Source organism: Leucoraja erinacea, chromosome 5, assembly GCF_028641065.1.
Source record: "Leucoraja erinacea ecotype New England chromosome 5, Leri_hhj_1, whole genome shotgun sequence".
Lineage (NCBI taxonomy): Eukaryota > Metazoa > Chordata > Chondrichthyes > Rajiformes > Rajidae > Leucoraja > Leucoraja erinaceus.
Genome location: NC_073381.1, coordinates 98913676 through 98938099, shown reverse-complemented (window position 1 = coordinate 98938099; position 24424 = coordinate 98913676). Strand labels below are relative to the sequence as shown.

General features: G+C 47.2%; 1 protein-coding gene across 1 annotated transcript in view; it reads right to left on the bottom strand.

Moving 5' to 3' along the window:
• gnmt (glycine N-methyltransferase) overlaps nt 1-24125 on the bottom strand; it is a 36866-nt gene extending 12741 nt beyond the window's left edge. Inside the window, exons 1-4 of the mRNA XM_055636347.1 lie at nt 23826-24125; nt 4346-4473; nt 2312-2425; nt 388-530 (exon numbers count right to left, since the gene is read on the bottom strand). Of these exons, the coding sequence (XP_055492322.1) occupies nt 388-530; nt 2312-2425; nt 4346-4473; nt 23826-24031 (591 nt within the window). The 5' untranslated portion in view covers nt 24032-24125. The remainder of the gene's footprint in view (nt 1-387; nt 531-2311; nt 2426-4345; nt 4474-23825) is intronic.
• Between the last annotated feature and the right edge of the window lie 299 nt (nt 24126-24424).

The following is a 24424-nucleotide window of genomic DNA, read 5'->3' as shown; positions in this document are numbered from 1 at the left end:
CCTTATCTACTAGCGACTCCACCTTCAAGGATAGACAAAAATGCTGTAGAAACTCAGCGGGTGCGGCAGCATCTAGCGGGTGCGGCAGCATCTATGGAGCGAAGGAAATAGACTGAAGAAGGGTTTCGCCCCGAAACGTTGCCTATTTCTTTCGCTAAATAGATGCTGCCGCACCGGCTGAGTTTCTCCAGCATTTTTGTCTACCTTCAATTTTCCAGCATCTGCAGTTCCTACTTGACCATTCCACCTTCAAGGAACCATGCACCTGTAGTCCTTTTGTGTATGGATGCCAAATTTGCTGGAAACTCAAACAATACAAATGCAGGGAAGCTTTGAAGATACATCAAGAGGCATGGCACGGCTTGCAATCTCAATGAGGTACAATACCTTGTAGTATATATTCTTGCCCTGCGGAACGTGGCCTGTCTTGAGGATGGCGTCGTTATTCCGATGGTCAATGATTAATATTCCGCCCGGTTTCACCATGCTGGCGATGTTATGTAACGCCAACTTCTGATCACTCTGGTCTCCTGCAATGGTCCAAGGAAATAAGAACGGCACCAACTTGTCACAGAAGATAGACACAACATGCTGGAGTAACTCAGTGGGACAGGCAGCATTTCTGGAGAGGAATGGGTGATGATTCGGGTCAAGACCCTTCTTGTCCTTCCTGCACCAATTTGCACCAACTTATCTTCTCTGGGTCACCTTTAGTTTAATTTAGTTTAGAGATACAGCCCTCCCCCCACGCCTCACACACATACCCAGTTAAAAAAAAAAACGACATTCAAACGAGACAAAAAAAAAAATACAGACGGACTGCAGAGGCCGCTGTGACGTGAGTCGCGCCATCCACCCATTCCTCCTCATCTTGGGCTACCCCAACCAGCCTTCTGCCCACTCTGGACCTTTTTATTTCCAATTGCGGGTGTGACTTCAACCATCCTGATTTCTCTACTCTCCTTATCCATTCTAAATAAGTGAGTTTCCCATTATATGACAGTTATAACAGCTTTTCATCATTTTGTTTTTGCTGACTTCTTCAGAACATACTTTTAAAAAGCCATTTGTATTGAACCACATAAACTATAAACCACTAACAGCCTCGCCAACAGTCTGACTGTCTTTTCGTCTTTTTTTGTGTTATTTTTAGTGAGTTTTAAACGTTTGTGTTAATGTTCTCTGGTTTGTTTTACGTGGGGGGAGGGGGGAGGGGGGAGGGCGAAACTTAAAAAAAATAATCTCTTACCTTGCTGGAGATGCGATTGTTTTCCGAGTCGTATCTCCGGTCGCTCTGCAGCCTAACATCATGGAGCTGGAGGCCTCGCTCGGGTCTGACTTTGAGCCCCACCGCGGACCGTGGACTTACCATCGGAGTCGATCCCTTGCCTGGGATCGACGCTCCAACCGCGGCCTGCGGACTTTAACATCAAGGAGCTCGCTGTATCGGGCAGAGACCAATGTCGGGAAGCTCCAAAAGCCACACGGCGTTCGACTAGTCCCGACCTGGGGTAGATCGCCCGGCGCAGGGGAGCTGAGATTCCCCCCAATGCAGGAGCTTGATCGCCCCGACGAGGAGGCCCACCGCCGGCTACGGGAGTAAGATCGTCCCGTCAACGGAAGGTTAGAGGCCCCCGACTGCTGGAGGACAAAGAAGGGAGAGATTGAACTTTTTTTCGCCTTCCATCACAGTGAGGAATGCGGAGGAGTCACTGTGGTGAATGGTCATGTTAAAATGTATTTTGTGTGTTCTGTTGCTTTTTATTGGTGTGCCTGTATGGCAAATCAAATTCCTCGTATGTTGCAAAACATACTTGGCTAATAAAGTATGATTATAATTAAATGGGATTTTATGTCTGTCTTCCTATAAAATACAAAATACCCAGGTTATAGAATCCAATACCTAATGCCTATCCTAATATTTAACACCGAACCATATTCTCCAGGGATGCTGCCTGACCTGCTGAGTTACTCCAGCACTTTGTGTCTTTTTAAAAAACTGATCACCTGCCTGCACGCGATCCGTATTCCTCCATTCCTACAATATCTATGGGCCTATCTAAAAGCCTCTTAAACACCATTATCTTATCTGCCTCCGCCACCACCCCCGGCATTTCTAGGTACACAGCAACCTCTGTAAAAAAGAAAATTGGCTTTGCACATCTCCTTTAAACTTTACCCTCTCGCATTAACGATAGGCTCCCTAGTCTTTTGATACTTCACCCATGGGGCGGGCGGGGGGGTGTGTGCGTATAGTTCCAACTGCATTCTTTGGCAACGCAAGAATAAACAAGGGCAGAGATAATTTTACCTTTAAAGTCCGGCAAATGAGCGAATGAATTTCCCAAACAAATCACGGCATCAAAACCATCGCCGGGCTTGGGGATGTCCCTGGATAATGTCAACCAGTTGGCTTCTTCAATGACTGTGAACGAGAAGCAGGGTGGGGAGTGCGTTAAAATGAGCGGAGACCATCGGAGGTAAGTCGCACGAGTGTAATGACCTGCTGTGATGGATATTCACTTTCCAAGCCAAAGGCTTGTTCACTTCGTAGGCCCAAATGCTTTTTGCTCAACTCTGCTTTTTAGCACAGCAACTGCCCAAAGTTCAGGATGTTTGTCGGATGCTAAGTTGACGATCTAGTCGGTACACAATATGCTCACCTTGGTGTAATCAAAGAAACAATGGGTCCAAGGTTGGCCTGACAAACACTTCATCCTTCTCATGGAGTCATAGAGTCGTAGAGTGATACAGTGTGGAAACAGGCCCTTCGGCCCAACTTGCCCACACTGGCCAATGCGTCCCAGCTACACTAGTCCCACCTGCCCGCGTTTGGTCCATATCCCTCCAAACATGTCCTATTATCCATGTACCTGTCTAGCTGTTTCTTAAATGTTGGGATAGTCCCTGCCTCAACGACCTCCTCTGGCAGCTTGTTCTATACACCCACCACCCTTTGTGTGAAAAAGTTACTCCCTTGATTCCTATTAAATCTTTCCCCTTCACCTTGAACCTATGTCCTCTGGTCCTCGATTCGCCTACTCTGGGCACGACACTCTGTGCGTCTACCCGATCTATTTCTCTCATGGTACATCAAGCCATTCAAATGTATGACAGGTAAAGTGAAGAGAAGAGTTTTTTTTATCAGGCTCTGTGGCAGAATATTGTTTCTCCACAATGCAGCATCACTATTCCATAGGAAAAAGTCCAGTATTCGCAATAAAGGTAGGTTGGGAGATCTGGACTACCCCTTAACTTGTGAAAGCACTGTTCAGTAGGCCTGAGTGGTCGTGTGTGATTTCGAGCTTCTGTATCTTCTGCCGGACGGGAGCAGGGAGAAAAGGAATGACCTGGGTGTAACAAGTCTTTTGATTATGTCGGCTGTTTTCCTGAGGCAGCGTGAAGTGTAGACGGAGTGGATGGTGGGGAGTCTGGTCTGTGTGATGAACCGGGCTGCATCCACAACTTTCTGCAATATCTCACACTCTTACATTAATGTGGTGGCATTAGGTTGGAGACCAACACAAGTGGCCTCTGGTGAATGGCCATCAACATGAGATTCTAAGTCTCTCTCCACACTCAACCTGCCGAGCATTTTCGACAATTTATCCAATTGCTATTTGAATGCTTCAATTAAAAACCCTGCCTCCATTCCACGACGGCAATTCATTCCAAATGCTAATTTGTCATTTAATGATTGATTGTCTAGTTTAGTTTAGTTTAGAGATACAGCGTGGAAACAGGCCCTTTGGTCCATCGAGTCTGCTCCGATCAGCGATCCCCACACATCAACACTACCCTGCACACATTAGAGACAATTTACATTTATACCAAGCCTTTACATCTTTGGAGTGTGGGAGGAAACTGAAGATCATGGGAGAAAACCCATGCAGGTAACGAGGAGGACGTACAAACTCCATATAGACAGCACCCATAGTCAGGATTGAACCCTGAACCCGGGTCTCTGGCGCTGTAAGCTGGTAGCTCTACCGCTGCGCCACCGTGCCACTTTGAGATTGAGACATGCAGCATGCAAACAGGCCCTTTTGCCCATTGAGTCCACACCGACCACACTAGTTCTGTTATCCCACAGGGGCAATTTACAGAGGCCAATTAACCTACAAACTCGCACGCCGTTGGGACGTGGGAGGAAACTGCAGCACCCGGAGGAAACCCATGTGGTCACGGGGAGAACGTGCAAACTCCGCACAGACAGCAGCCGAGGTCATGATCGAACTCGGGGTCTCTGGCGCTGTAATGGAAGGAGTGGACTGTGCGCTCTGTGTCCATCGGGGATCATCTCCACCCTGCCCCATGTACGGAGCTTCCCTGGCAAGATATTCACCCCATTTATCAAACGCCTCTTCCTTCCGTCGGTTCCACCGCTCTTTCAGGGCGTACTTCAGCATTTTGTCACTGGCGTCCGCACTCACCAGGGTGAAGCCTTCCTCCAGCAGCATAATGGAGTCCACTCTGTGGAGGTAAGCGATAGGGGGATTAGAGAGAGGTCCACTCACTTCAATGTTTCAATGTTTCAATAGTTTAAAAGTTCAATGATTCAACGGTTCAATGGTTAAGGGTTCCATGGTTTTGGAGGTGTGCGTTTTCACATTTCTACACCTCGTGCCTGATGGGAGAGTGGTCCCATATCAGACCCTTTTCCCCAGGGTGGCAATGTCAAACTCTAGAAGGCATAGCTTTAAGGTGAGAGGGGCAAAGTTTAAATGAGATGTGCAGGGCAAGTTTCTTTACACAGTGGGTGCCTGGAGTGTGTTGCCAGGGGTGGTGGTGGAGGCAGATATGATCGTGGTGTTTAAGAGGCTGTTAGATAGGCACATAGATATACATAAAATTGAGGGATATGGATCATGTATAGGCCGAGGAGATAGGCTTGACCTGGCATCATGATAGGCATGATAACATGAATCAATAATGTTTTATTATTAATATTTAATGTTTTATGTGTCATTCCTAACTGTCACTGTATGTCATGTTGTCACTTGCGGGTGGAGCACAAGGCAAATTCCTTGTATGTGAATACTTGGCCAATAAACTTATTCGTTCATTCAAAGGTTCAAAGATTTAATGGTTCACTGGTTCAAAGGTCCAATGGTGCTTTATTTGCCACACGTACTGAGGTACAGTGAAATGCATCTTTAGTAAACAGTTCAGAGCTGGTATTACTACACATAAGCACTTTGATACATAGAGTCATTGAGTCATACAGTGTGGAAGCAGGCCCTTTGGCCCAACTTGCCCTCACCGGCCAACATGTCCCATCTACACTAGTCCCACCTGCCTGTGTTTGGCCCATATCCCTCCAAACCTGACCTATCCATGTACCTGTCTATTTTTTTTGGGACCTCCACCGAGCTTGTTCCACATACCCACCACCCTTTGTGTGAAATAGTTACCCCTCAGATGCTTATTAAATCTTTGCACCTTCACCCTTAACATATGTCCTCTGATGTGCAATTACATCTTGGTAAGCATCTCAGATACAGTACAAGTGTATAGCATCAGTACACTGAGACAGTCGCCAGGTTTGGCGCCATTTTCAAGTCCCTATTGTTATAGACCAAGACTGTGACCACATTTGGGTAGCACGGTGGCGCAGCGGTAGAATTGCAGCCTTACAGCGCTTGCAGCGCCGGAGACCCGGGTTCGATCCTGACTACGGGTGCAGTTTGTACGGCGTTTGTACGTTCTCCCCGTGACCACGTGGGTTTTCTCTGAGATCTCCTGTTTCCTCCCACACTCCAAAGACGTACAGGTTTATAGGTTAATTGGCTTGGTGCAAATGTAAATTGTCTCTAGTGTGTGTAGGATAGTGTTAGTGTGCGCCGAAGGGCCTGTTTCTGCGCTGTATCTCTAAAATACAATTAAACTAAGGTGCACAAAAATGCTGGAGAAATTCAGCGGGTGCTGCAGCATCTATGGAGCGAAGGAAATAGGCAACGTTTCGGACCGAAACCCTTCTTCAGACTGATGGGGGGTGGCGGGGAGAAAAAAGGAAAAAGGAGGAGGAACCCAAGGGCTGAGGGATGGGAGGAGACAGCCCGAGGGCTGAGGAAGGGGAGGAGACAGCAAGGGCTAACAAAATTGGTAGAATTCAAAGTTCATGCCCGCATGGGGGTTCAATCCTGACTATGGGCGCTGCCTGTATGGAGTTTGTACGTTCTCCTCGTGAACGCATGGGTTTTCTCCAAGATCTTCGGTTTCCACCCACACTCCAAAGACGTACAGGTTTGTAGGTTAATTGGCTTGGTGTAAATGTAAATTGTCCCTAGTGGGTGTAGGATAGTTTTATTGTGCGGGAATGGAGGGAGGGGTTGGGGAGGAGGAGGGGGTGCAGGGGGGAGGTTAGTTTGCGTGATGTACTGGGCTGCATCCAAACCTCTCTGCAGATTCTTGCCATCTTGGGCAGAGCAGTTGCCAATCCAAGCTGTGATGCATCCAGAGTAGATACTGTGTATCTACAGTGGATCCATGGAAATTGGCAAGAGTCATTGGAGACACATGTAAGGAACCGCTCTGCTAGGCGGAGGAGTGTTGGTAGAGGGAAATTGGCTGGTTCTGTGGCCGAGGAAGAAACGGAGGGCTTTAAGACCTTCCTGGTGGGGGGTGGAGGTGTGGAGTGACTGAACATCCACAGTAAAGATGAGGGAGTGGGGGCTTGGAAAATGGATGTCGTTGAAGAGATGAAGGGCGTGTGAGGTCTGAAAAAGGGTCTCGACCCGAAACGTCACCCATTCCTTCTCTCCAGAGATGCTGCTTGTCCCGCTGAGATACTCTGTCATTGGAGACGTGCTGAGTTTCCTTAGTCTTCTGGATGTAGAGGCGTGGGTTTGCTTTCTTGGCTGTGGCTTCCATGTTGTTGGACCAGGACAAATGGTTTCAGCCTTGGAACCTGAAGCTCTCGAGCCTCAGCCACTTTAATGCAGACTGCGGGGTGAGCACTCCAGCCCGTCTCCTGAAGTCACTGACTAGCTCAAAGATAGACACAAAATGCCAGAGTAACTCAGCTGGTCACAGTATCTCTGCATAAAAGGAATAGGTGACGTCACCCATTCCTTCTCTCCAGAGAAGCTGCCTGTCCCGCTGAGTTACTCCGGCAGTTTGTATCTACCTTCGGTGTAAACCAGCATCTGCAGTTCCTTCCTACACTCATTGACGAGCTCCTTGGTTTTGTTGACACCGATGGGTGAGGGTGTTGTCCTGACTCCGAGTTATTGAGCCCATCGGTCTCAGTCCTGCACTTTCCCCGTTCTCCCGTGACTGCTTGGGTTTCCAGCGGGTGCTCCGGTTTCTACTCACATCCTAATCGGGAATGGGCTTAACGTCGAGCTGGTGTGAATAGATGGTTGATAGCCAGAGCGGACCCGATCCCTTGCTGTTTCAAGCTGAGAGAACACAGAGAATGGCCAAAGAGTGGTTAATAGCATGAAGGGCCTGGCTCCGTTCTGTACGACGGTATTTAGGCTTAAACAAGTCCACTGCAGAATGTGTGAATAAGCACCTTCTGAGCACAGATAATTTGCTCCCAAGGACTCCAACACTGGCCCCCTCGATCTACCACACAGATATTGTTGGTCATTAATACTGGGATCTGAGCCAAGGCCTTTTTTAGATTCTCTGGAACTGACCTCTAATCTTATCCTGCCTCACCCACGTCACCCAACTGTCAACAAACCTGTTCACTCCTGGGTTAGTGGCCTGGGATGGTTACAACAGTCCTTCAATTAGCACTGTTAGCACGAGAATCACACTTGGAATCACAGCATCAGGCACATAGCTGGGGCAGAACCGTGACACTAGCAAACTCATTCTGTTCATGGTCTTCGTTATTCATCTAGTGCAGGCAACCTACCCCACACACTCTTTGCAACACTCAGGCTGACACACAAGCGCACACTCACACTTAAGGGCCTGTCCCACTCGGGCGTCATTTGCGCGTCACGCAGGTGGCGCCCGAAGATTTTGTGAATCCCAAAATCCTGGGGCACCGCGCGCAACCGCGCGTCACTGCCTATGCCACCACGCCTCACCATGCGCCATGCTCGCATAATGAACGTCATGCGCGCATCCATGCGCGTCATGACGTAAATGTTGTTGCTTAAATGACGCCCTAGTTGGACAGGCGCTTTACACACCAATCCACACACATACACACACTCTCGCACACTCACTCTCACATGTGCACACTTTGCACAGCCACCCACACTCGATCGCACGCACACACTCACTCACACACCTATCCACTCACTCTCACACCCACTCTCACACACACATACTCACATACACTCATTCTCACACAAACATGTTCCAGATGTTCGGGGAGTCCAGAACCAAGGGCCACAGTTTAAGAATAAGGGGTAAGTCATTTAGAACTGAGATGAGGAAAAACTTTTTTCACACAGGGTTGTGAATCTGTGGAATTCTCTGCCTCAGAAGGCAGTGGAGGCTAATTCTCCGAATACTTTCATGAGAGGGTTAGATAGAGCTCTTAAAGATAGCGGAATCAGGGGATATGGTGAGAAGCTAGGAAGGAGGTGCTGATTGGGGATGATCAGCCATGATCACATTGAATGGCGGTGCTGGCTCGAAGGGCCGAATGGCCTACTCCTGCACCTATTGTCTATTGTTTAACTCACACCCGCATACTCACACACAAAGCTCCCCCCCTTCACACACACACAATCTCACACATTCTCACTCACACTCTCCAGGTATGTTGCAAAACTTACCTTCAGCGGCGCTGCAGATCTGTCGCTGCCCGTGTGCGCGATTTTGGCGCCTTTGAGAGGGGGGGGGGGGGGGGGGCGAGTTTAAAACGCGATATTCTCTAGGCTATTCAAATCGAAGTTGTTCAGCCTACTTAGTTGCTTACGAAAAATCACTGCGACATTAGTTCGCTGCAGCTATTTTTAAACTAAATTGGTTTATTTAATTGTTATAGTAGGTTAAAAATCATCCTCTAAACCCGCGACCGCCGCCAACGGGATGGATCTCATGTCGGGGACAACACAAGGTAGGCTGTTTATTTTTACAATAAAAAGCGCTTCTTAAGATCCCTTACAAAATTTTATGTTGCGAGTAGCTGATTTGGGGGCCCATTAAATCCTGCAGTATTTTTCTAGGCATATGGGGTACAAATTCACTGCAATGGCAGCGTTCCAAACCATCGCGTTCCACACGATCCCACTCGAAAGCTGATTGAAATGGCCATTAATTTACAGCAATTGAACACTAAATTCCTTCCATTTGACCTATAAATTAATGAAAATGAGATTTAAAAATCATATTTTATTGTGAATTCTTGTGTGAATGTTTTTTGGACATTTAGGCTATTGAAAACTGTTAATCTTTTCTTAAGAAATGGATAGATGTTTAGATCTAGTAATTGAGGTTTGGAATTAGCTACAATTGGGTAACTAACTAATTATATGCTTTAATTTCAGGTCATCCAAGTAAGATTGTTTAATATTTGTTTCAGAATGCTTCAATCTATAATAACTGAAAATTTCTTTCAGTTCTCTTCATTTTTAATAAATTTATGGCCATTTCACGGTCCTTGATCACAGCTTTTGTGTTAAGTCAATGGAAAATCAATAGGGAACAAGATGCTAATTTACGAGTATGAAAATGGCCATAACCTTTTTAATACTGATGATATGAAAGTAAATTAGGTGTCAAATTAAACTTATTTTTATGCTTTATCTGATGGGATAAATTGCAGACTTGATTTTTTAAATCTCAAAATGTTGTAACATTGCTACACTCTCACTTACACACTCACCCTCACATATTAACCGTCACACACTCACTCACTCACATACCTACTCTCTCACACACACTTGCTCACACACACACACAATTACTCGCACACACTATTGAAGCAGATACATTTAAGAATTTTAAAAGGGATTCGGACAGGTATATGGACAGGAAAGGTGTAGAGGGCTATGGGCTAAACGCAGGCAACTGGGACTGTCCCAATATGCCAATGTGGTCATCATGGACAAGGTGGGCCGAAGGGCCTGTTTCCATGTTGTACAGCTCTGTGACCCTGGGAGAGTGAGCAGTTTGTTGGTGAGTAGATGCTGCTTGACAAGGAAGGTGGGGGAGTTGCAGAGAGAAAGTGCCTGCAGAAGGCTGCACACACTATACACCAAGTGAAGCCTTTATCCTGAACACTCCCACTTGACTGGGTGTGCACCGTAACATAGGGTCTTTACACAGTGTAGAATTTCTCTAACTTCAAGTAATCCTTGCATCCCCTCTCTCTCCATCCCTCCCCCACACAAGTCGTACCAGCTTCAAAGTTGTCTTGTTGAGCCTCATTGTCTGTAACTCATTTTCACCCAGCCCACAGCTAACAATGGCCTGTTTCATTTATCATCGTTACTTTTTTGCATATCTTTCATTCATTTGTTTCTATATCTCTCTACATCACCATCTATATCTCTCGTTTCCTTTATCCCTGACTCTCAGCCTGAAGAAGGATCTCGCCTGCAACGTCACCCATCTCTTTTCTCCAGAGATGCTGCCTGACCAGCTGAGTTAGTCCAGCTTTTTGGGTCTATCTTCGAAAGAAACAGGCCCTTCGGCTCACCTTGTCCAAGCTGACCACGTTGGCATATTGGGCGAGTTCCATTTGCCTGCATTTGGCCCAGATCCCTCTAAATGTTTCCTATCTATATATCGAGACAAACAAAAAGGCCCTGACCTAAAACAAGCTCGCAAAGCTTCAAGGTTGCAGCCCTTGTATGTTGAGGCTCCAGGCCAGTGTTCGGCAAAGTACATTTTTGTGCAATATGTCACCGTCTGCAGCAAGCACTGTTTAAAACAGGATGAAATCTGATGTTGTAGAAGTGTATAATGTCATGAAGGGAACAGATAGGGTGGGGGGAATCAAGAACCAGAGGACATAGGTTTAAGGTGAGAGGGGAACGATTTAATAGGAACCTGAGGGGCAACATTTTCCACACAGAGTGTGGTGGGTGTATGGAACGAGCTGCCGGGGGAGGTAGTTGAGGCTGGGACTATAACTGCGTTCAAACAATATTTTGACAGGTACATGGATAGGAAAAGTTTCATAAGTTGATAAGGAGCAGAAATTGGCCATTTGGCCAGAGACCCAGGTTTGATCCTGACTGTGGGTGCTGCCTCTACGGAGTTTGTACGTTCTCTCCGTGACCTGCATGTGTACTCCACCATTCAATCATGGCTGATCTATCCTGCCCCGCTCAACCCCATTCCCCTGCCTTCTCCCCATAACTCTGGATCCATGAATAAATCAAGGATTTGTCAATCCCTCTGCCTTAAAAATGTCCATTCACTTGGTTTGGAGGGATATGGGCCAAATGCTGGTGGGTGAGACCAGCCATAGAATTATATTATGGAAAACCTCCAATGTATTCACTCAGGAAGTTCCTCAGAGAAACAATTTAATTACACAGGTACACGGATAGATAAGTTCAGAGGGATAGGGATCAAATTCAGGCATATGGGATGAGCTGAGAGGTCAAGCATGAATGAGTTGTGCTGAAGGGCTTATTTCACTGCTATATGATATGGTGACTATCAAAATAACTGTGTTTGTCACTCCAAAAATTTCAATCTCTCACATGTGTCAGCACAGTGGCGCAGCGGTAGAGTTGCTACCTCACAGCGCTTACAGGGCCAGAGACCCGGGTTCGATCCTGACTATGGGTGCTGCCTCTACGGAGTTTGTACGTTCTCTCCGTGACCTGCATGGGTATTCTTCGGGATAGAGAATAGACAATAGGTGCAGGAGTAGGCCATTCGGCCCTTCGAACCAGCACCGCCATTCAATGTGATCATGGCTGATCATCCACAATCAATACCCCGTTCCTGCCTTCTCCCCATATCCTCCAGTTCAGACTCCAGTTTCTTTAAGAGCTCTATCCAACTCTCTCTTGAAAGCATCCAGAGAACCAGCCTTCACCGCCCTCAGAGAATTCCACAGATTCACAACTCTCTGTGAGAAAAAGTATTTCTTCATCTCTGTTCTAAATGGCTTACCTCTTATTCTTAAACTGTGTTCCCTGGTTCTGGACTCCCTAACATCTCCGGTTTCTTCCCACACTCCAAAGACGTATGGATTTGCAGGCTAATTGGCTTGGTATAATTGTAAATGGTCGCTAGTGTGTATAGGATAGCGTTAATGCGCGGGGATCGCTGGACGGCGCGGACCTAGTGGGCCTAAGAGCAGTGTTAAACTACTATCTACCTCTTTGATGACCCTCGGAATATCCTTGATTGAACTTGCCGGCTTTACCTTGCACTAAACGACATTATTTATTATGTATATTATACACTGTTAATTGTAATCATGTATTGTCTTTCTGCTGACTGGTTAGCACACAACAAAAAAAGCTTTTCACTGTACCTCGGTACACGTGACAATAAACGACACTGAACTGAAGGGCCTGTTTCCGCACTGTATCTTTAAACTAAACTAAACTAAACTAAATGCACTGGGAAGAAGAAAATAAACTTGACCACCATGGGTTCCAACTTGCTGCCCTTTTTCAGATTGGCACTGAATCACTTTCTGCACTGACTCCAGAAAAGCACTCACTGGCTTATGTACACGATTGCATCACCTTGTTTGTTTGCAAGCCCAGTCACTAGGTCGCCAGGAAAACAGCTGGAATCTCTGCCTCATGTACTGCCCTGCCCCCAGCAATAGCCAATCGTAGTCAGCCTGCACCGGGCTCAGAGTTAATGATTCGTTAACTTTAGTTTAGTTTTCATTAGTTTACTTTACTTTGGGACATTTTATCCAGCTCTTTGACACGTTGAGGTTGGACAATGGAAGAAGACTCTTTGTTCCATCATCTTTCACACAAACAGTATAGTTTAGTTTAGTTGAATTTAGATTTGAGATACAGCGCGGAAATATTTTTTAGTTTAGAGACACAGCGCAGAAACAGGACCTTTGGCCCACCGGGTCCGCGCCGACCAATGATCCCCGCACATTAACACTATCCTACACTCACTAGGGATTATTTTTAGATTTACCATGCCAATTACCCCACAAACCTGGAGTGTGGAAGTAAACCGAAGATCTCGAAGATCTCGGAGAAAACCCACACACGCGGGTCTCCGGCGCGGCATTCGCTGTAAGGCTGCAACTCTACCGCTGCGCCACCGTTACCGCCCTAATATTTATGCCTCTCATAACTTCTCATTACGCCAGCATCTCTGAAACATGCTACCAAACCCCATCCAGGTCATGAACTGTGGAGAAAATGGAATAGGTGAAGTTTCGGGTCAAGACCCTCCTCCCAAAACGTCACCCATTCCTTTTATCCAGAGATGCTGCCTGTCCCGCTAAGTTACTCCTGCTTTTTGTGTCTATCTTCGGTTTTAACCAGCATCTGCAGTTCCTTCCTACACATTTGGACAATTAGTGACTGTTGATTCTTGACATAAAATCATGAAAATCATGAAAATCTTAAAATCATAAATGGAATTATAAAATTATGAGGGCATTTTTCAAGAACCTGAGGTTGTAGGTGAGAGGATTTAATGGTATAATCTTCATTTACTGACACATACCGACCGAGGTGCGGTGAAATTCCTTTTTGTATGCAGTTCAGTAAAAACCATACTAGACACAAACACGGACTGAGTAAACTTAGCTACACAACATTATGCAGCCCTTCTGCATTACTTTTGACGTGTATTTCTGCACAATCTTTTTATTTTCTGATCAGTCTGAAGAAAGATCCCAACCCGACTCAAAAAACTGCAGATGTTCGAAATTTGAGCAAAACACAAAGTGCTGGAGGAACTCAACGGGTCAGGCAGCATCTGTAGAGCGAATGGACAGGCAGAATTTTGGGTCGGCACTAAACAGAGTCTGAAGAAGGTTCCTGGCCCGAAATGTTGCCTGTATAGGGTGATTTCACTAAAGGTCACTGGGCGTAGATCCGCACCCACGTGGTCTCAAGTGGAGGTAGAGGGTTCGGCTGCCTTACATGGGTGCATTTTCCCAGCTAAAACATAGAAAAGACTCGCGTGAGCTCAATTTACTGGCTACGTGGGCACGCTGTCTATACGGAAAAAAAAAGTTTGTACATTCAAGAGGGAACTGAAGGTCCTCGAAATGACCCGACATTTGTGGGTTACAGGTCCAAAATATATGAGATCTTCGCGAATTTATCAAAAGTAAGTTCATGCCTTACCAGCGAGCAAACGCGATAATTCCCGATATTTTGGACATATCCACGGGTTTGTCATTTCCGCCGCTTTCCTTGTTCCCTCTTGAATTTACCTTACTTGTGTATGTAGCTGTAAATTGTCACCTCGCCGTGTTCTATGTTTTTAACGGGTCTAGTCCAAGTACCGAACAAGTGTCCTACTTGAGAATTTTGGTCACGTGGGTGCGGATCTACGTCAGTGACAGTGAAATCACCCATACGAGATGTGCAGTTGTGCTTACAGTGCTTGAAATCCCGGTAGTACGGAATGCTCGACCGTGTGAATTGTGCACTCCAAAAAAGTTTTAGGTTATGGCTTGGTTATGTGTGTAATGTGCGGTCACATACACATAACAGATCGTTGTGCAGTGAAATGAAAAGTGGCAATGCGCAAACTCGGTGGGCCGAACGGCCTGTTTTCGGGCAGTATCTCCAAACTATTTCCCGTAAACTTGTGCCAAATATAGAGGACGAGTGGCAAAAAGATTCAAAAATGAGTAAGAGGAAAAGATTTTTACTCACCGAACGGTTAGAGTGTGCAATGCACCGTCAGAGAGGAAGGGGAGACAGATTCAATAGTGACGTTTAATGGGGACTGGACTGAATTTACATCTGAAAGAATAATATATAGCACAGTGGCGCAGCTGGTAGAGCCGCTGCCTCACAGTGCCAGAGACCTGGGTTCGATCCTGACCTCGGGTGCTGACTATCTGTGTACGGATTTTGTACGTTCCCCCCGTGATCACGTGGGGTTTCCTCCGGTGCTCCGGTTTTCTCCCACGTCCCAAAGATGCAGGTTTGTAGGTTAATTGGCCCTCAGTGAATTGCCTCTAGTGCATAAGGAGGGGATGAGAAAGTGAGACAGCATAGAACTTGCAAATGGGTGATCGATGGTCAGCATGGGCTCGGTGGGCCGAAGGGCCTGTTTCCATGCTGTGTCTCTCAATCAATCAATCCACAGTTGTTGGCTGGCCCGCTGAATTCCTCCAGTGCTTCTTATTTATACTGCTTTGTATAATTTACGTATCATTTTGTATCATTTATGTTTTTGAGTGTTGTCTATGTACCTGTGGTGCTGCTGCAAGCAAATCTTTCGCTCTATTTGCACCTTACCGAGCTTGTGCTTATGACAACAAACTAGACTCGGAAGAACTCAGGGCGGCACGGTGGCACAGCGGTAGAGTTGCTGCCTCACAGTGCCAGGGACCCAGGTTCGATCCTGACCATGGGTGCTGTCTGTATGGAGTTTGTACGTTCTCCCCGTGACCCGCGTGGGTTTTCTCCGGGTGCTCCGGTTTCCTCCCACACCCCAAAGACGTGCGGGTTTGTAGACTAATCGGCTTTGGTAAAATTGTAAATTGTCATTAGTGTGTAGGATAGTGTTAGTGTGCTGGGATTGCTGGTCGGCGCGGACCCGGTGGGCCGAAGGGCCTGTTTCCGCTCTGTATCTCTAAACTGAACTGAACTAAACTAAACTAAATCAAACAAAACTAAACTCATCAGGCAGCATCGGTAAGAGAAATTAATCGATGTTTTAGCTCAGTGACCTTTCCTCAGAACGTGAGGGGATGGAGGGGTGTTGAGGGGGGGAGGGTGAGGGTAGAATAAGGGAGACACAAGAAACTGCAGATGCTGGGATCTTGAGCAAAACACAAAGTGCTGGTGGAATTCTGCAGCATCTGCGGAGGGAATGGAAAAAAGGTTCAGACTGTCTGCCCTATTTATGCCTCTCATAACCTTTTAGTTTAGTTTGGAGGCACAGCACGGATACAGGCCCTTTGGCCCACCAAATCTGTATCGACTATTGATCCCTCCACAATAGTGTACACACCGGGGATAATTTGCAATTTAACCAAACCAATTAACCTACAAACTTGCACGTCTTTGGAGCGTGGGAGGAAACCGGAGCACCCGGAGAAAACCCACGCGGTTACGGGGAGAAAGTGCAAACTCCGTACAGACAGCATGGGTAGTCGGGATGGAACCCAGGTCTCTGGCGCAGTAAGGCAGCAACTCCACCGCTGTGCCACCGTGTATACTTCAAAGCATACTTTGTATACTACTTCGGTCGGGTGTACGGACCCTCAGCCTTCAACGTTTCCCTTGACTAAGTTTGCTGCCATCGTGTACCTCAGCATCAAGACATCTCTGGCCTTTTGCTTTGGGCAGTTGGAAACAAGGCACAAAGAGCTATGTGGCATTTATAGAAACATAGAAACATAGAAATTAGGTGCAGGAGTAGGCCATTCGGCCCTTCGAGCCTGCACCGCCATTCAATATGATCATGGCTGATCATCCAACTCAGTATCCCGTACCTGCCTTCTCTCCATACCCCCTGATCCCCTTATCCCCTTATGTTCCAGCGAGCCTCCTCTCCACAGGTAGGAGGCAGACGTCTAGCTAGACAACTTTCCGACTGCACCTCAGCCTTCCTCCGTTTAGTTTAGTTTAGAGATACAGCGTGGAAACAGGCCCTTTGGCCCACCGCGTCCGTTCCAACCAGCGATCCCCGCACATTAACACTATCCGACACCCACTAGGGACAATTTACATTTATACCAAGCCAATTTACCTACATACCTGTGCACGTCCTTGGAGTGTGGGAGGGAACTGAAGATCTCAGAGAAAACCCATCAGGTCATGGGGAGAACGTACAAACTCCGTACAGACAGCACCGTAGTCAGGATCGATCCCAGATCTCCTACGCTGCAAGCGCTCTAAGGCAGCAACTCTACCGCTGGGCCACCGTGTTGCTCTCTGCTTTTATCTTTTGCCAGTGCTCTTCAGATACAAACTAACACCTCCATTAATATGGCTTTCCAAACTGCTCTTGCTACATGTGCATTTACGATCCTCAAGGCAAATCTATTTTAGTTTAGATTAGTTTGGAGATACAGAGTGGAAACAGGCCTGTCGTCCCATCGAGACTGCGCTGACCAGCGGTCACCCTGCACACCAGCACTATCCTACACACTAGGGACAATTTACCATTTTCCCCGAAGCCAATTAACCTGCAAACCTGTCTTCGTAGTGAGGGAGGAAACCCATGTGGCCACGGGGAGAACGTACAAACTCCATACAGACAGCACCGGTAGTCAGGATCGAACCCGGGTCTCTGGTGCTGCAAGGCAGCAACTCTACTGCTGCACCACTGTGCTGCCAAAACAGCAGGGGGTGTGTAGAACAAGCTGCCGGGGTGGGTAGTTGAGGCAGGTTGGGCCGAAGCGCCTGTATCCAGACTGTATGACCATGAAACGTCACCTGTCCATTCCTTCCGCATATGCTGCCAGACCCTTCAAGTTACTCCAGCATTCTGAATTTTTTTTAAACTCTCAGGTACTGCCTGACTTGATCTTGAATTTGCAGGGATCAATCAGTAAGTTAATGAACTACTGTAAATGGAGCCTGAAGTGTGAGCGAGTGTGTGGTGGAAACTAGGGGCGAGTTGATGTGGAGAGTAGGGTAGAGGGAAAATGAGTGGGGACTGAGAACTGGCATGGACACAGTGGTTTATTTATTGTTACGTGTACCAGGTACGTTGATATACATAATTTTTGCACACAAGTCAACAAGACTATCTCCGTACATAAGCACAATCACCCCGTCAGTGAAGTGTGCACAGACCACACTGGGTCCATACACAACAGGCGCTAATTTGGCGCCATTTTACAGTGCCAGCTGCAGCTGGTCACAAAGTCCTGTCGCAGCCATCGCCCCCCCCCACCCAGTACTCCCGCGAACTGCCATCCCTCTCTACGGCTTCCTCAGACTACAGAACAGGTCTGAAAGGAATCAAAGGATATTGGGGAGAAAGCAGGAACTGATTGTGGATGATCAGCCATGATCATATTGAATGGCTCAAAGGGCCGAATGGCCTACTCCTGCACCTATTTCCTATGGGGTTTTTTTAAGTGCCGCACAGGAACTGGCCTTGAGCCCTCAATGTCCATGTTGATCATGACACCAAGTTAAATTCATCTTCTCTGACTACACTTGATTTGGGTTAGGAAGGAGAGATAGATCAGCCATGATTGAATGGCGGAGTTGACTTGATGGGCCGAATGGTCCAATGTTGCTCCTGTCGCTTATGAATTTAGGATCCCTATCCTTTCCATATCCAGCAGCCTATCTGTTGTGTTCGAGGGCTAAATAATACCCAATCTATACTTGGTGTACAGAACCCGAAGTGTGTTTACAAGCCAAACATGGCTGCTGCAAACCCCCTGCAGATCACCCAGGGACCCTCCCTGAGGAAACATTCATCTCCAGGCAGAGCCCTCTAATGGTGACTCCAGCACACAACACTATCTAAAAGCCTCTTAAACGCCATTAGCATATCTGCTTGCACCATCGCCCCTTGAAGCATGTTGCAGGCATCCAATACCCTCTGTGCACAAAACAAACTTCTCCCACACAAATCCTTTAAACGTTGCTTCTCTCACCTTACTGCTGTGTGCTCTAGTCTTTGACAATTCCATTTTGGGGAAAAGGTTCTGACTGTCTACCTTATCAATGACACTCATTAATTTTACGTACTTCTAATGGGTCACCTCTCAAACTCCGGCGCTCCAAAGAAAACAGTCAAAGGTTGAACAATCTCTCCTTGTCACTAATAGCCTCTAATCCAGGCAGCATTCTGGTAAACCTCTTCTACTCCATCTCAAAAGCTTCCACATCCTTCCTGCAATGGTGTGAGCAGAACTGGGTGGTTAGGGGTTATGGGTAGAAGGAAGGAGAATGGGGTTAGGAGGGAGAGATAGATCAGCCATGACTGAATGACGTAGTAGTCTTGATGTTTAAGAAGGAACTGCAGATGCTGGAAAATCGAAGGTACACAAAAATGCTGGAGAAACTCAGCGGGTGCAGCAGCAGATATGGAGCGAAGGAAATAGGCAACGTTTCGGGCCGAAACCCTCCTTCAGTCTTGATGGTCTGAATGCCCTAATTCTGCTTCTATCACTTATAACCCTATAACTGCACGCACCACTTCAACTAGGGCCTAACCAAAGTACAAGATATAGGAACGTAGGAACTAGGAAAACTGGTTAATACACAAAAGGACACTAGATTGCTGGAGCAACTCAACAGGTCAGGCAGCAGCGATAGGTGACAATTTTGATCGAGACCCTTCGTCAGATAGGGATTGCGGCCAAGTATTTTTAAAGCAGTGATGGCGGGCTTCTTGATTAGTGCCGGGTGTCAGTGAGAAGGCAGGAGAATGGGGTTGAGAGAGAGAGATAGGTCAGCCGTGATTGAATGGCGGAGTAGACTCGATGGGCCGAATGGCCTAATTGTGCTCCTATCGCTTATGAACATGACCATGAAGGAGATGTAAGACACCATTTATCTGCTGAATTCCGATGCTAGCAAGGACATGGCCTAGGTTTAGTACCCGGGGGTTTGGGGATATTTATAACAAGTGATTGATTTAACAGATGCCTGTGTTTTTGGAGTGCTCCTTCTGACAGCTGAGCAATTCCAAGTTAACGCAGGGAGCTCAGTTAAGAGGTCACCAAACCAGATCCACTGTTAAAATCTTGCTGTGAAGGTATCTCAAGCTAACATTCAAAAGGAAATTGTGACAGATGAATTATTCCAAGAAAACCAGCTGAGAATCTGTTTACATGCACTGGTCACAGTGCGTGCTTCAAAATAAAATACCGCAGATGCTGGAAGTCTGAAATAAGAACAGAGAATGCCAGGAATATCTTGAGCTCGAGTAACAGGAAGGGAAAGAGAGACAGCGTTAACATTTCAGTTTGGTGATCTTTCATTTATTTTCCTTGAACATCATCATGTACCAGATTTATACTTTGTTTTTCTTACTCAACAGAATGTTGTCTGGATTACAAGGTATTAGCTATCAGGAGAAATTGGACAGACTTGGATAGTTTTCTCTGGAATACAGACGGTTGTGAGGAGAGCTGATAGAAGTGGACAGATTATTTTGAGATAGAGTTCAGTTTATTGTCACATGTACTGAGGTACAGTGAAAAGCATAACGGGTCAGCGGAAAGACTATACATGATTACAATCGAGCCGTCCACAGTGTACATATACATGATATAGGGAATAACATGAATAACATTTAGTGCAAGATAAAGTCCGATTAAAGATAGTCTGAGGGTCTCCAATGAGGTAGTTAGTAGCTCAGTAGTTGATGAGAGGATGGTTCAGTTTCCTGGTAACAGCTGGGAAGAAACTGGGAGAGGGAAGAAGCACATCAGTGCCTCTACTTCCTGAGAAGATTACGGAGAGTCGGTATGTCAAGGACGACTCTCTCGAACTTCTACAGGTGCACAGTAGAGACCATGCTGACCAGTTGCACCGTGGCTTGGTTCAGCAACTTGAGCGCCCAGGAGCGGAAAAGACTACAAAAAGTAGTAAACACTGCCCCGCCCATCATCAGCTCAGTCCTCCCTTCCATCGAGGGGATCTATCGCAGTCGCTGCCTCAAAAAGGCTGGCAGCATCATCAAGGACCCACACCATCCTGGCCACACACTCATCACCCCGCTACCTTCAGATAGAAGGTACAGGAGCCTGTAATCTGCAACATCCAGGTTCAGGAATAGCTACTTCCCCACAACCATCAGGCTATTTAACAACTAAAACAAATCTCTGAACACTATTAGACCTTTATCCTTTTATTTGCACTTTATCTGCTTATTTATTGAAGTGTGTATATATTTATATAATGGTGTATAGACACACTGATCTGTTCTGTATTCATGCCTACTATATTCCGTTGTGCTGATGCAAAGCAAGAATGTTATTGTCCTATCAGGGACACATGACAATAAACTCTCTTGACTTGACTTGACTTGAGGAAGTGGTCGGACAGGGTAGACAATCAGAATCTTTTTCCCCAGAGTGGAAAAGTCATTGAGGACAAAAGTGAGGGTGACAAAGTTTACAGGAGATATGCGATAGAAGTTCATTTTTTTACAGTCGTGGGGGCCTGGAACGGGCTGCCAGGGGTGGTGGCAGAAGCAGATACGATAGTGGTGTTTAAGAGGTTTTTAGATACGCAGGGAATGGAGGGATATGGATCAGGTGCTGGCAGGAGATTAGTGTAACCTGGCATAATGACTGGTTGCATCACAGACCAGCTTGGCAACTCCAATGCCAAAGAATGAAGGGGATTACAAGGAGTGGTGAACACAGTCCGTTCCAACATGGGTACTGACCTCCCCACCATCGAAGGGATCTATTGGGACCCTCTAGTCCCGGCAACATCCTCGTAAATCTTCTCTGTAACTTTTCCAGCTTCTCAGCACAAACATTTCCCATCCGCGTACCTGTCCAAGTGCCTGTTATGTGTCACCATTGTACCTGCTTCTACCACTTCCTGCGGCACTTTAAGCCGGGCATGTGTGGGAGGATACTCCAAACCATCCATTAATTTGGTTCAGCCGCGCCCACTGCTTTGAATTTCATGAACCCAATTATGTCTTGTATTGACCTATTGTAGTGAACAGAACAGTATTGCCCAGTCCATCGCTGGCACTGACCTCCCCGCCATCAAAAGGGACCTACAGGAGTCGCTGCCTCAAAAAGGCAGCCAACATCATCAGAGACCCACACCACCCTGGCCACACTCTCATTTCACCCCTGCCATCGGGAAGAAGGTACAGGAGCCTGAAAACTAACGTCCATGTTCAGGAACAAGCTTCTTCCCAATAACCATCAGGGTATTGAACCAACTAAACTCCAATCTAGGAATAGTTTGGTTGCAAGCAGGAATTTGGGCTTTGCACTATACTGGAATAATTTTTGTTTGTCTATAATATCACCCGTTTGAGCATTTGATGGCACCATGCCAGTACTCGCTGGAGTTTACGGGGAACCTCACTGAAACTTGCACCCCAGCGGTATGAACATTGACTTCTCCAACTTCAAGTAACCCTTGCTTTCCCTCTCTCTCCATCCCACTTCCCAGTTCTCCAACCAGTCAGACTTTGCTCCTCATTACATGTTATCCCCGTTTGGAACGTCACCCCATTCCCACTCTTCAGAGATGTTGCCTGTCCCCGCTGAGTTACTCCAGCATGTTGTGTCTATCTTCGGTGTAAACCAGCATCTGCAGTTCCTCCTCACACATGTTCATGTGCTGTACTGTTCGATGTTATTTCTAAGCCAATCCCGTCTGCATCTAATGTATTTCTTTTCCTAACCAAGAAGCTGTCTAAAAGTTACCCAGTTAACCTTTTACTTTGCCAACTATCGTCCGGATAGCAGCGTTCAAACGTACTGAATGCTGGGGATCCGTTTCGTTCTGCAGCGGTTGCATCATTTAAATGAACCCACGCAGAGAAATTCAGCACCTGGGAATAAAGTGCGAATTCGCAGTAAATTCCCAGCCTGCCGCTGGGCACTCTCTCCAGACCGGTCCAGTGGGTTTTACAAGCAGCTGGGCGTCAGTGTGTTGTGATCAGTCCCGTTTGCCCAGTGTCTGCCTCAGGTACACCACGCTGGGCAAAAGCAAACTGCTGGAAGAACTCAGTCTGAAGAGGCATCCACCCCAACACGAAACGACGTGTCCACAGATGCTGCCTGGAACCGCCGAATCCCTGCTGCACTTTGCCAGGGTTGCTTTGCCAACATTGATTCATCACATCGCGGAGGCAGGCCCTTCGGCCCGACTCGTTCATGCCGACCTCTTAAGAGATGAAAGCTCTTCACTGCACCCCCAGTACACGGGAGAATAAACTAAACTCGAGATAAGATACAAAATGCTGGAGTAACTCAGCGGGGACAGGCAGCATCTCTGGAGAGAAGGGATGGGTGACGTTTCGGGTGAGACCCTTGTGTTAAAGAAGGAACTGCAGATGCTGGAAGATCGAAGATACACAAAATTGCTGGAGAAACTCAGCGGGTGCAGCAGCATATATGGAGCGAAGGAAATAGGCGACGTTTCGGGCCGAAACCCTTCTTCAGACTGAAGAACTGAACTAAAGAAGGGTTTCGGCCGGAAACGTTGCCTATTTCCTTCGCTCCATAGATGCTGCTGCACCTGCTGAGTTTCTCCAGCGTTTTTGTGTACCTTCGGGTGAGACCCTTCTTCAGACTGGGACTCAGGGGAAAGGGAGACACAGAGATAAGGAAGGATAAAGTGTGAAAACGATACATGAAAAGAGGTCAAGGTATAGGGAACTGCAGAAGAGATCATTATTAGCTTGCGGAAGCTGACAACGAGGTAAATAGGGGTAGCATTTAACCAGGAGCACAGTCTGACTGGTTGGAGAACTGGGAAGAGGGATGGAGAGAGAGGTTACTTGGGAGTTGGAGAAGTCAATGTTTATACCGCTGGGGTGCAAGCTGCCCACCCGAAACGTCGCCTAGTCCTTCTTTCCATAGACGCTGCCTCTTTACTCCAGCATTTTATGTCTTCCAAGAGATATATGAGGTGCTGTTCCTCCAAATTTGCGCTGGGCCTCACTCTGTGTCCATCCTGCATGATTATATACACAAAACTCACGTGGTAGACGAGGGGGAATAAGAAAACAGCCAAAGCAAAATTAAAACGAAACTAAAAAGGAGAGCGAAACAAGCGTTTTGTTATTGTGTCTAGATGCACACATCCCCCTACCCGGTGCCACAAGCCACGTCTAGGATTCGCTGGCACTTGTGCTGCCGTAACAACTGGACCACGGCGTTCCTGTACTCGTCTGTCCGGCTCCGGGTGTCGCCGATGTACAGCTGCCACACTTTCGCCGCTTTGCCGTCCGCGTATTGGTCTGGCAGCCCCACCGCCGCCACGCCGAGGGAGCGGGTCCGGTACACGTTGTCCACCATCCCGGCAGGAGGAGGGCAATGAGTTGTGTGTGATGGGAGGGAGAGAGATAAAATGTGTGTGTGTGTGTGTGAGAGAAAGAGGGAGGGGTGGAGAGAGAGAGAGGGAGGAGGAGAGAGGGAGAGAGAGAGGGAGTGTGAGAGAGAGAGAGGGGGGGAGGGTGAGAGAGGGAGAGAGAGGGAGAGGGGGGAGAGGGGGGGGGGGGGGGGGGGTGATTGGGTGAGAGAGAGGGGATAGAGAGATAGATGAGAGAGAGGTGAGAAGGAGGAGGGAAAGGGAGGGGTGGGGTGGAGAGAGGAGGATGAGAGAGAGGGGGGGCAGAGAGTGAGAGAGGGATGAGGGAAAGGGAGAGGGGGGCTGAGGGTGAGCCCGGGGGTGTTGGTGGAGGTTAGCCC